Raw genomic sequence first — 12,261 nt, forward strand, 5'->3', positions numbered from 1 at the left:
CACACACACACACACACACACACACACACACACACACACACACACACACACACACACACACACACACAATGGCACAACCAGCGAGGGAAAACACGGGGGATGGATTCCCCAGAGACATGGGTTGGACCAGCAACTCCTAAAACCAACCAGACAATCAGATCAACCAGTAGGTATGGCACAGTAACGTGTGCATGAGGAGGATATGTGGGGACTCTCGATGGTCAGACACTCATTTACTCAGTGCTACCATATGGGTCAAATAACCAGTGTGTGGAACTGTACATGTTAACAGGTCTGTGGATCGCATGACCAAGCAGAACGACAATACAGAGGCCTCTAGGACATGTGTCCTTGAGGAGAAATTAAACAACGGACCAACACCCTTCAGAGGACCGTTAAGACGGTGACAGCTCGCTTGGCCTCCGATTCCATTTGATAATAATAACGCAGCAAAAAAATACACTACACTTCTAGAATCTTGTCTGCAAAATATATAGGCATGTATAAAAGACAATCTACGTGCTTCTAACTTTTTATCTTGTTATATAATCGTTGAGACACTGCTTGTGAATCTCTCGAGGTCACGTCTACTAAGACTGCTAAGTGGAATGAGTGCCAGCCCAGGCTAGCGCTGTGGCTACTGACAGCGCATGTGGTGCCACGAACATCCACTATGCCAAGGAGCACTGGAGCATGTGTCACAGAGTCACATGAAGGGATGGTACAGGAGACTGTGTCACATGAAGGGATGGTATAGGAGACTGTGTCACAGAGTCACATGAAGGGATGGTACAGGAGAGTGTGTCACAGAGTCACACGAAGGGATGGTACAGGAGAGTGTGTCACAGAGTCACATGAAGGGATGGTACAGGAGAGTGTGTCACAGAGTCACACGAAGGGATGGTACAGGAGAGTGTGTCACAGAGTCACATGAAGGGATGGTACAGGAGAGTGTGTCACAGAGTCACACGAAGGGATGGTACAGGAGAGTGTGTCACAGAGGCACACGAAGGCGCTCTGTTGCTGGTAGACTCGGTACCCTTGCATAGCCAAAAGGAGCCGTAGATAGCTGGACTGTGGCACTGTCACCATTCGGTGGGGTTTCTCAGTGGAAGGCCACTCTGAAGGCACAGCATGTCCAACCCTCTAACCCTGCCAGACAGTGCTGGAATGTTATGTAGCGGCCTGTTTCATGGCCTCCCAGCCTCCTGGCAGAGACGCTGTCCAGCTCTCTCTCTCTCTGACAGAGGAGCAGTAAATGCATCATGGCATAGGGCTTCAGCTCGAAGGAATGAAGAAAACAGAAAGGGAGGAAAAAAGAGAACGATAGAGATAGAGAGAGAGTGGCCCCCTCCCTCCATCCAGGCCAGTCCCCACTGTGATGAATGTGAAGGGGTCACGGTGCTGACATCGGCCAGGGCCTCTGGGTGGGCTGGGGCCTCGGCCTGCTTCACTGTTCACAGACCAAAAGGAGAAAGGAGGGAGAAAAAAACTGATGAGAGAGAGAGAGAGAGAGAGACTGGACTCTCTCCCAGCCCGGTCTTGTGACTTGTCCATGGCCCTGTATCTATCTCCTCTCCCCAGGGCACGGCCGGCAAGTAGAGAGCGAAGTCTCCCAGGGTCTCTCTGTTCTGTTCTGTCATGCAAGAAGAGGTTCTGAAGTTCCCGGGATTCCGTGGGCGGGGGATTCGTTCTTCTTTCTGCTATGTTGTCTCAGGTCACCTGGGAGGCAGGTCAGCGGTGGGTTGGGCTTGGATGGGGTTGGTTCCTCGCCGACCCTGCCCTCTCACAGCTCAGTGACGTGTAGTGGGTAACTGGGTGGCTGGTGTCCGGGCACCGGGACCTTGAGCCTGCGGATGTGGCAGCCGTGACAGAGCAGGTGGCAATCTAGGGGGTAACAGCGGTGACCCTCCTCGTCGTTTAGCTGGAGGCCACAGTCCTACAACACCGAGGGAGAGAGATAGACTCAGTGAACTGCAGTAGCTGGAAATTTGTGAAGGAAAATATTATATACACCCATCCAATGCATTTTAGCAGGTGCTGGATTTCAAAACTATCCATATTTCATATTTCTACCTTTTATACCTCTCGACTGATATGAAAGGCCGCTGATGGGTATTCCTGTCAAGTTTATATGGGGTGGCAGGTAGCCTAGTGGTTAGAGCATTGGGCCAGTAACCGAAAGTTTGCTAGATCAAATCCCTGAGCTGACAAGGTACAAATCTGTCGTTCTGCCCCTGAACAAGGCAGTTAACCCACTGTTCCTAGACCAGTTAACCCAGTGTTCCTAGACCAGTTAACCCACTGTTCCTAGACCAGTTAACCCACTGTTCCTAGGCCGTCGTTGTATATAAGAATTTGTTCTTAACTGACTTGCCTAGTTAAATAAATAATAATTACATACGGGGCTCTTAACCATTTCTTAAATATGTGATGAATTTTCCATCCCCTGCCGACCTGGACTTTAGACACCTGTAATGACTGTCAACCCCAGAGGCTGCTGAATGATTACCTATTGTCTACATAATACCTTTATCACTCACCTAGACGGGATACGAGCTATTCCCTGGAATGTGTGATAATGAAATGAGTCAACCAGCTTTTGCCATTAAACATAAAATTCTTGATCAAACTCACACACACTTTATTTGAGCCCTGGTTACAATGGCTTACACTTGACACAGCTATCATTAAACTGCTGTGTTAATGAATGCACTGTCAGGAATTACATTTGGCTGACTTCACTAATTACTTTGATTACACTGAGGTTTGTAGGTCACGTGGGATGATTTCCTGTACATGTGTCTGAGTGAGTAAGTGGTCTGAGCGGTCTCTCAGAGTGCTGAGATTCCAGGGTAGTCAAACAACAACCCCTGGTCTGATGTCCAGCTGAGTCCAGCGCTATCACCCTACCCTCTCCTCTCTCACCTCCCACAGCTCAACTCTGGAATGTTCCTGGACAATGAGTCACCACATTGGTTTGCCTCTCACTGAGGTTCAGTTTGTGTGTGTAGCGCACACACCCATACTGCCATAGCATTTATACTAAAACGGACAGACATTTAATGATCATAGCCAATGTGCTGGCTACGTTCAACACATAAATAAGACAAGACACACAAACAGGGTGGTAATGACATTGTCTCACCTCACAGTGATAGCACTCCACATGGTAGTCCTTGTCCATGGACACCACCCGGATGGTCTCCTCAGAGCCCTGTCAGGAAACACACACAGTCAGTCAGACCCTCCCGTCTCCACTGGCACCAACAACCAGAGCTGTATATTAAGAGAGTTCGGTCAGAACGGACGCCATGGGTTTTTAGAACGGATGCCACATTAGTGCCTTTATGATGAGATGTAACAATATGAGATCGCCTCCAACAATTCCCTATGAAATGACCCGCTGTAAACAAGCAAAACAGAGCAGCGAATTTAACAGACATTTTTATTGATTAGCATTGGGGATAAGGTGTATCCACGTAGGTACTGTGTTGTGGTGTCAATTAATTGCTCATCTGCTTTCACTGGATATCTTCATACGTTTTGAAAACTATCCGAAATAAACAGCACAGCGCGGAAGCGTCAATTATCACTTAGCAACTGCTATGGAGGAGAAAATGTCAATCTCAGAACGTTCAGACAAAAACACATTGGCCCAACCTTCGACAGTATATGCTATATATGACTCTGACAAACTCTAGTGGCAGGAGCTGAGAAGATACAAACAGTCATTGGCACATCATTACCTGAGCAGGGAGGATGGGCTGGTTGCATGAGGCACATTTTGGGGCAAAGACCCTGTGGGGGAAACAGAGTAGAAGTTAAGTCTTGGTACATGCTGTATAATTTATATCAGTTTCAGCACAAACCAGGATTTAAAGAGTACTGTGGAATGAAGAAACTCGTGCATGCTGACTTCATCACATGTTGGCATTATCTATGAGAGACACATGTTGGCATTATCTATGAGAGACACATGTTGGCATTATCTATGAGAGACACATGTCCTTACGTGTGGTAGTCTTTAACACAGTAGATGTTGTTCTCCACGTCCACAGTGAAAGGCACTCCGTCCAGACCCTCTGTGCAGACCACACAGCGGAAGCAGCCAGGGTGGTAGGACTTGCCTAGTGCCTGCAGGATCTACACACACACACACAGATAACAGTAAGGCTAGAGATTGAGGCCTCTCAGTAGGAGTCAATCACACCAGCCCGTTGGCATTCAGATACAGAAACAAAACTACACTAGGAGGTATGATGCCACATGTCAAGCAGAGATACAGTACTGCTAAAGAGAAATCCCAGAGAGGGACAGGCATACTGTTCTGCTGTCTCCTATCACTATCTAGCAGGCCCTCCTACAGTATTAGGTTATTTCTTACCATTTCCATGATGAGGTGACCACATACAAAGCACTTCTCTGCCGTCTGCTGAAAGCCAGAGTACTGTGGGAGATTAAAAAAAGAGACTTATCACTGGGTTTGTTAATATTCTAACATGTAGCAATGGAAACTGTTACATTTTGACTGTTAACTGTGTATGGTTTTGACTTGGGTTGGGGTTAATTCCACAAATTACATTCTAATTTAAATCCTCCCTGTAAATTCCATTTAATTCAGTTTTAATTGTATGTCAGTTTTTGAATTCAGAGATAATTCAATTCCTCTCAATTCCAATGTTAGGTCAATTCCAATAATTAAATTCCCAATTCAATATTTTCCTGAAGAATTCCACAAATTCTAATAGAGGCTGATCATGTCATTGTTCAAACTGCTTAGTTATCTTTACGGGAAATATAGAAATACAAGTTAAAATGATTTAAAACAAATTCTGTGGTCCATTTTTGATACTAAGTGCATTAATTCCAATAACTGGGAAATATACAAATATTCAATTCCATTTAAATTCTAACAGTCCAAATAGTCTAATTTCAAGTAAATTCCAATTCAATTTGAATTCAACGTAAATTCTCCACTTCATAAGTGAATTCAAGAATTTAATTGGAATTGACCCCAACCCTGGTTTGAGAACCCCTAACACTATGACCTAAATGTAAATGTAGGCACCCAGAGTACAGCCTAAATGACACCATCTATAGGGGGTGCTGCTGGTCTCTTTATATTGATGTGAAAGGAGTTGGTCGTGTCTCCTCTCTTGGTTGAGATGTATATGAGAGACCAGCGGCATTGCTGTAACGATACCTGTCCTAAACCAAACCCATCAGAGCACTCTACTAACAGAAGGAGTACAGCACCCATCCAGTCCTCAGCTCTCTACTACTGGTGGTCTCCAAAAGTCTGCACCACAGTCACACAAACACAAGGAGATGTACCCGAACTCGAGGTAAGACATGTGTAACTTGAACATAAGATATCACATTGAAGTCAATGAGGGATTTAAATGTGAGTTATACATGCATTACCATCGTTATGTTTGTCCCATAGTGACCATCTGCAAAGCGCATGACCCTGAGGTCATGGCCTGATGAGAGGAGGGGGAGTGTAATGGTGGGACAGAGGCAGCAGGTGGAGATGGGATGGTGAGGGGTGCATGGGGAGGGGGACTCCAGGCTTCCCCTTTAACCCCCCCCAGACAGACCATCTGCCCCGATGACAGGGCAGAGCTGGTGGTCAATACTCTGAGGAAGCTAGGGACTTTGTCAAGGGAGACACGTGTTTTAGTACTATATCTCTTGACACATTGATGAAAATAATCATGGCCTCTAAACCTTCAAGCGGCATACTGGACACTATTCCAACTAAACTACTGAAAGAGCTGCTTCCTGTGCTTGGCCCTCCTATGTTGAACATAATAAACGGCTCTCTATCCACCGGATGTGTACCAAACTCACTAAAAGTGGCAGTAATAAAGCCTCTCTTGAAAAAGCCAAACCTTGACCACAAAAATATAAAAACGTATCGACCTAAATCGCATCTCCCATTCCCCTCAAAACATTTTTAAAAAGCTGTTGCGCACCAACTCACTGCCTTCCTGAAGACAAACAATGTATACGAAATGCTTCAGTCTGGTTTTAGACCCCATTATAGCACTGAGACTGCACCTGTGAAGGTGGTAAATTACCTTTTAATGGTGTCAGACCGAGGCTCTGCATCTGTCCTCGTGCTCCTAGACCTTAGTGTTGCTTTTGATACCATCGATCACCACATCCTTTTGGAGTGATTGGAAACCCAAATTGGTCTACACGGACAAGTTCTGGCCTGGTTTAGATCTTATCTGTCGGAAAGATATCAGTTTGCCTCTGTGGATGGTTTGTTGTCTGACAAATCAACTGTACATTTCGGTGTTCCTTAAGGTTCCGTTTTAGGACCACTATTGTTTTCACTATATATTTTACCTCTTGGTGATGTCATTCGGAAACATAATGTTAACTTTCACTGCTATGCGCATAACACACAGCTGTACATTTCGATGAAACATGGTGAAGCCCCAAAATTTCCCTCCTTGGAAGCCTGTGTTTCAGACATAAGAAGGTGGATGGCTGCACATTTTCTACTTTTAAACTCGAACAAAACAGAGATGCTTGTTCTAGGTTCCAAGAAACAAAAAGATCTTCTGTTGATTCTGACAATTCATCTGGATGGTTGTACAGTTGTCTCAAATAAAACTGTGAAGGACCTCGGCGTTACTCTGGACCCTGATCTCTCTTTTGACAAACATATCAAGACTGTTTCAAGGACAGCTTTTTTCCATCTACGTAAAATTGCAAAAATTAGAAACTTTCTGTCTAAAAATTATGCAGAAAAATGAATACATGCTTTTGTCACTTCTAGGTTAGACTACTGCAATGCTCTACTTTCCGGCTACCCGGATAAAGCACTAAATAAACTTCAGTTAGTGCTAAATACGGCTGCTAGAATCCTGACTAGAACCAAAAAAAAATATCATATTACTCCAGTGCTAGCCTCTCTACACTGGCTTCCTGTTAAGGCAAGGGCTGATTTCAAGGTTTTACTGCTAACCTACAAAGCATTACATGGGCTTGCTCCTACCTATTTTTCAGATTTGGTCCTGCCGTACATACCTACACGTACACTACGGTCACAAGACGCAGGCCTCCTTACTGTCCCTAGAATTTCTAAGCAAACATCTGGAGGCAGGCCTTTCTCCTATAGAGCTCCAATTTTATGGAATGGTCTGCCTACCCATGTGAGAGACGCAGACTCGGTCTCAACCTTTAAGTCTTTATTGAAGACTCATCTCTTCAGTAGGTCCTATGATTGAGTGTAGTCTGGTCCAGGAGGTGAACGGAAAGGCACTGGAGCAACGAACCGCCCTTGCTGTCTCTGCTTGGCCGGTTCCCCTCTCTCCGATTCTCTGCCTCTAACCCTATTACAGGGGCTGAGTCACTGGCTTACTGGTGCTCTTCCATGCCGTCCCTAGGAGGGGTGCGTCACTTGAGTGGGTTGAGTCACTGACGTGGTCTTCCTGTCCGGATTGGTGCCCCCCCTTGGGTTGTACCGTGGCGTAGACCTTTGTGGGCTATACTCGGCCTTGTCTCAGGATGGTAAGTTGGTGGTTGAAGACATCCCTCTAGTGGTGTGGGGGCTGTGCTTTGGCAAAGTGGGTGGGGTTATATCCTGCCTGTTTGGCCCTGTCCGGGGGTATCGTCGGATGGGGCCACAGTGTCTCCCGACCCCTCCTGTCTCAGCCTGTCTCAGCCTCCTGTCTCAGCCTAGGGTCAGTCTGTTATATCTGGAGTATTTCTTCTGTCTTATCCGGTGTCCTGTGTGAATTTAAGTATGCTCTCTCTAATTCTCTTTCTTTCTTTCTCTCTCTCTCTCACAGAGGACGTGAGCCCTAGGACCATGCCTCAGGACTACCTGGCCTGATGACTCCTTGCTGTCCCCAGTCCACCTGGCCGTGCTGCTGCTCCAGCTTCAACTGTTCTGCCTGCGGCTATGGAACCCTGACCTGTTCACCGGACGTGCTACCTGTCCCAGACCTGCTGTTTTCAACTCTCTAGAGACAGCAGGAGCGGTAGAGATACTCTAAATGATCGGCTATGAAAAGCCAACTGACATTTACTCCTGTCCTGCTGCACCCTCGACAACCACTGTAATTATGTTTTTTTGTCCCTGCTGGTCATCTATGAACATTTGAACATCTTGGCCATGTTCTGTTATAATCTCCACCCGGCACAGCCAGAAGAGCCTGGTTCCTCTCTAGGTTTCTAGAGAACTCCTTTCTAGGGAGTTTTTCCTAGCCACCGTGCTAGCCACCGTTATTTTACCTTTATTTAACTAGGCAAGTCAGTTAAGAACAAATTCTTATTTTCAATGACGGCCTAGGAACAGTGTTCAGGGGCAGAACGACAGATTTGTACCTTGTCAGCTCGGGGATTTGAACTTGCAACCTTCCGGTTACTAGTCCAACACTCTAACCACTAGGCTACCCTGCCACCTGCTTTGCTTGGTATTTCGGGTTTTAGGCTGGGTTTCTGTACAGCACTTTGTGACATCGGCTGATTTAAGAAGGGCTTTATAAATACATCTGACTGAATGATTGTCACTGTCAAGTTCGTCATAACGATGAGACCAAGGCGCAGCGTGAGATGAATACATTCTTCTTTATTAAAACAAAGAACACTAAACAAACTAACAAAATAACAAACCGACCATGACGCTATAAACACGAGTGCTGAAATGCAACTACACATAGACAATAACCCACAAAACCAAAATGGAAAATGGCAACCTAAATAGGATCCCCAATCAGAGACAATGATAAACAGCTGCCTCTGATTGGGAACCAATTCAGGCCACCATACCTATTACCTTACCTAGACATACAAAAACCCCATAGATATACAAAAACCCTAGACAGGATAAAAACACACATACCCACCCTTGTCACACCCTGACCTGACAAAAAATAATACACAAAACATAGATAACTAAGGTCAGGGCGTGACAGCCACATCCACCACCTGACCCCTTTAGGATCTATTCTTTACATCTACAGTATGAGGAGACCCAATACCACTCTTAGCACTCATCCTCTGAGCCAATTGAAAGTCTGTTTTAGGGGCCAATTGGCAATGTTTATGTGTAATGGAGTGATTAATTTACATTAAGTAAGTCAATTGCAACCTAACAACCTAATTCAGTAGTAATAAACAATAAGTCTGTATCTTTTTGGAAGACAAAAACGACTGCTATAAAACACCTGGTTCCCATTGATCATAGATTGACGGACGTCTATAAGAGATCAATACATACTAATAACTTGTGTCTGTTTCCCATTGTGTCCAATACAGGAGGCCGTCTGAGACCTGCAGCTGCCCACAGCCACTCCGCCTCCCTCTATAATTCTAAGTGCTGGGGAGTAATGGGATGAGAGCAGTGGGGTAATTGTGCTCCTTGGGGAAATTTGGGGGAAATTAGTGGGAATTGGAGGGGTGGTGCTTAACCTTAATTGTAGCAGTGAAACGTCTGTTTCCTCTGGAGGGTTTTAGAATATGCAACCGCTCCTCTCCCAAGTCTGTCATCGAGGGGTGAGTGTGTATGAAGGACATGGAGAACTCAACCTCTGAACATATGCATAATGAACATAACATACACATAAATGCATGTGCATAAGGAGGCATGCAGGGACAACATCTGTTGTAACTCACCAGGAAGTCCTCTTCACAGTAGACCTTGCCGTTGACGTTGTAGAAAGCTTTCCCTCTCAGCCTCCTCCCTGAAGAAGAGAAGTAAGTGTGTGAGCTGGGGTATAGAAGTGTTCCTGTATCAGACCCTGTCAAAGTGAAGACTGTAAAAATGTTGCTATGTGATTTTACCCAACCCGTAAGCTATAAGAAAGTTAATACATCAAGGAAATAGTGTTTCCAGCCTTTTGAACAATGCTGAAATGCTCCAGGGGTTCTCCTGATGATATTTGAAATACATTATCCAAAACTGCATTGCTGAGAATAAACAGAAATGGGAGTTGACTTTCTGCCTCCTACTCCCCTGACTCCTCTCTGTTTCATTAAAGCCACAACAATAACAGACGTCAACAGGAAACACCAGTGAGTAAAGCAGATGATAGTAGCATAATGTAGGTTTGCTCGTTTGAGGTCCACACTACTGTTTCAATACTCTGGTCATCCATTGCTCCCCATGGGACTCCTTCTACTTAGAACCAGCAAACAATCATTACAGCCCCACCATCCAGACCAGGCCCAAGCAGCTTTACAAACTCCCCTTCCTCCTCACCCCTCCTCGCCACTACCCCTGCCATTGTGTACATCTCACACACACTCACACACACCACCACAGCCCAAATACAGGAGCCTGAGCAAAGGATTTCCCCATGTCTGGTATAGCCAGGGCCATACTAACAGTCAGTCCCTCCCCAAAGTCACCATTTTGGGGCTCCATGAGCACAGTAGCAGTAAATTCCACAGGATAAAAGGGAATTTCTCCTCACTGCTCACTCCCACTGGCCCTGGCCTTTGCGCCCCCTGCGATGCTTCTCTTAATGCATGCCCATTCAAATGCACTAAATGGCAGCAGCAGTCTCTTCTCTTTCTGGCAGCGCAGTGACTTCAGCCTGGCAGACAGAGCGCATGGAGCTCATAAATCTGCAGGATTAGTCAGATTTAATTGCCGTCCTGAGCTGCCATTGATTGTATGGGTGTCCTGGCTTGGGAAAGACATGTCCCCCTTTTTACACCCAAATGTATGGAATCACGGTATTTCACACACAGTGTCACATTGCTGGGAGATAGCAATACATTAACACCCACATAAATGGCTATAGCAGCCGAAGAATGCTGTTCACACAATAGGTGAGACTTAAGACTGAAAGCGAGGAACTATTAGCATTTAGAGTTGGAGGCTGGACGAGAGAGAAAAGACATATTTCCTGTTGACTACAGAGGAGGAGCTCTTTTAATTCAGAGTGACTAAACTTATAAAAAACATTACATTCAAATCAACAACACACCAGTGAGCCAGAGCTGGGGCATGTTGATGTGTGTCTGTCTGGTGACCTTTGCTCTATCGAGTGCATCTGGAAGGTGAAACACAAAGCCCTCGGCGCTCGCTGACTGTGGTGCTCTGCTAAGGGAGCGGGCCGCCTGAGCAAACGGGCACATTCTTTCTGCCTGAGGTCACTAGTTGGTCCCATTCAACCCCCCTCCACCACCCTCCCTCCCTCGTTCCCTCATAGAGAGGGGGAGGGCTCCCTGCCTCCCTCTCTCTCCCTCTAGCCTTTGTCACAGGAGAGGAAAGTGCTGGGCTGGCTGCAGTGGGCTGGGCTCAGGGCTCCTCTCCTCTTCTCCTCAGCTCACAGCCCCTGAGCACGGTGGGACATGTGGCATTTTCCATGGAGTTCAGGACCAAATGGCTCCCTGATTGGGATTTTACACTCAAGATACTGTACATAGTTTTTACAGCTCCAACATTGGTTTCCATGACTCAGTGCTGCGTTTCATAGACATGCACATAAAGGGCCGTGCATCTTGAAATAATGGGAGTGATTCTCTCAGCAAGATATTTAACCCTTCAGAAATCATTGTAAACAATTCAACGGAAATTCCACAAATGAATCACGTAAAGCTGGCAAAAGGCTTGGATATATAAGTAGTACATTCTATAAGAATTGGAAATACATTTACAAGCAACATTTAAAACACAACGCACTGGTAAAATAAACTGGTCAAATAAAATAATTCTCAGAGGAAAAATAAAATCCTTAGTGAGTCATACTCCAGCAATCAAAGTCTTGTGATCATGTAGTCAGTGTGGTAGATTGTGGACCAGTCATGGATGCCTGGTTGCGGTACTGTAGCACTGCTGACTGCCACTCCTGGTGCCAACCAGCCCGGCATCTGGACATGTCATTGGATCTGTGTCATCCCTCCAACCCCATTGAGACAACAAACTCACATCACAATGACCTCACGTTACAGTGATTTCATCCCTCACTGATCTTAAATTCCTAAAACCACAACAGTGTGATGCAGGCTGGGTTTAGTTTGGGCTCGGCTGTGGAGCTCCAGTCCTCACTGGCCCCTCTGCTGTTTAAGTGGTATGTTACTGTGCCCTGTGAGGTGCAGAGTCCGCAAACTGACAGTCGTTAGGTTACTCACTGTTAAGATTCTCTCCCTCGAGATCCAGGACCAGCCACAGTAGTTCACTACACAAGGTCATTAGTTGGCCTGGCCATGATAATTCCAACATATGGTTTATAAAATCCCTATGCTACTATGTTGACTTTTAATTACCTGGCTGTTGGCCACAGGCAA

At 45.8% G+C, this 12,261-nt stretch overlaps 1 protein-coding gene across 1 annotated transcript in view; it reads right to left on the reverse strand.

The window, feature by feature from the left end:
• Positions 1 to 779: 779 nt before the first annotated feature.
• The window catches only part of LOC110506725 (Wilms tumor protein 1-interacting protein homolog), a 39,792-nt gene continuing 28,310 nt past the window's right edge, over positions 780 to 12,261 (reverse strand). Inside the window, exons 3-8 of the mRNA XM_021586548.2 lie at positions 9,640 to 9,707; positions 4,388 to 4,450; positions 4,016 to 4,146; positions 3,750 to 3,801; positions 3,149 to 3,217; positions 780 to 1,939 (exon numbers count right to left, since the gene is read on the reverse strand). Coding sequence (XP_021442223.1) covers positions 1,787 to 1,939; positions 3,149 to 3,217; positions 3,750 to 3,801; positions 4,016 to 4,146; positions 4,388 to 4,450; positions 9,640 to 9,707 — 536 coding nt within the window. The 3' untranslated portion in view covers positions 780 to 1,786. The remainder of the gene's footprint in view (positions 1,940 to 3,148; positions 3,218 to 3,749; positions 3,802 to 4,015; positions 4,147 to 4,387; positions 4,451 to 9,639; positions 9,708 to 12,261) is intronic.

This window comes from Oncorhynchus mykiss, chromosome 26, assembly GCF_013265735.2.
Source record: "Oncorhynchus mykiss isolate Arlee chromosome 26, USDA_OmykA_1.1, whole genome shotgun sequence".
Lineage (NCBI taxonomy): Eukaryota > Metazoa > Chordata > Actinopteri > Salmoniformes > Salmonidae > Oncorhynchus > Oncorhynchus mykiss.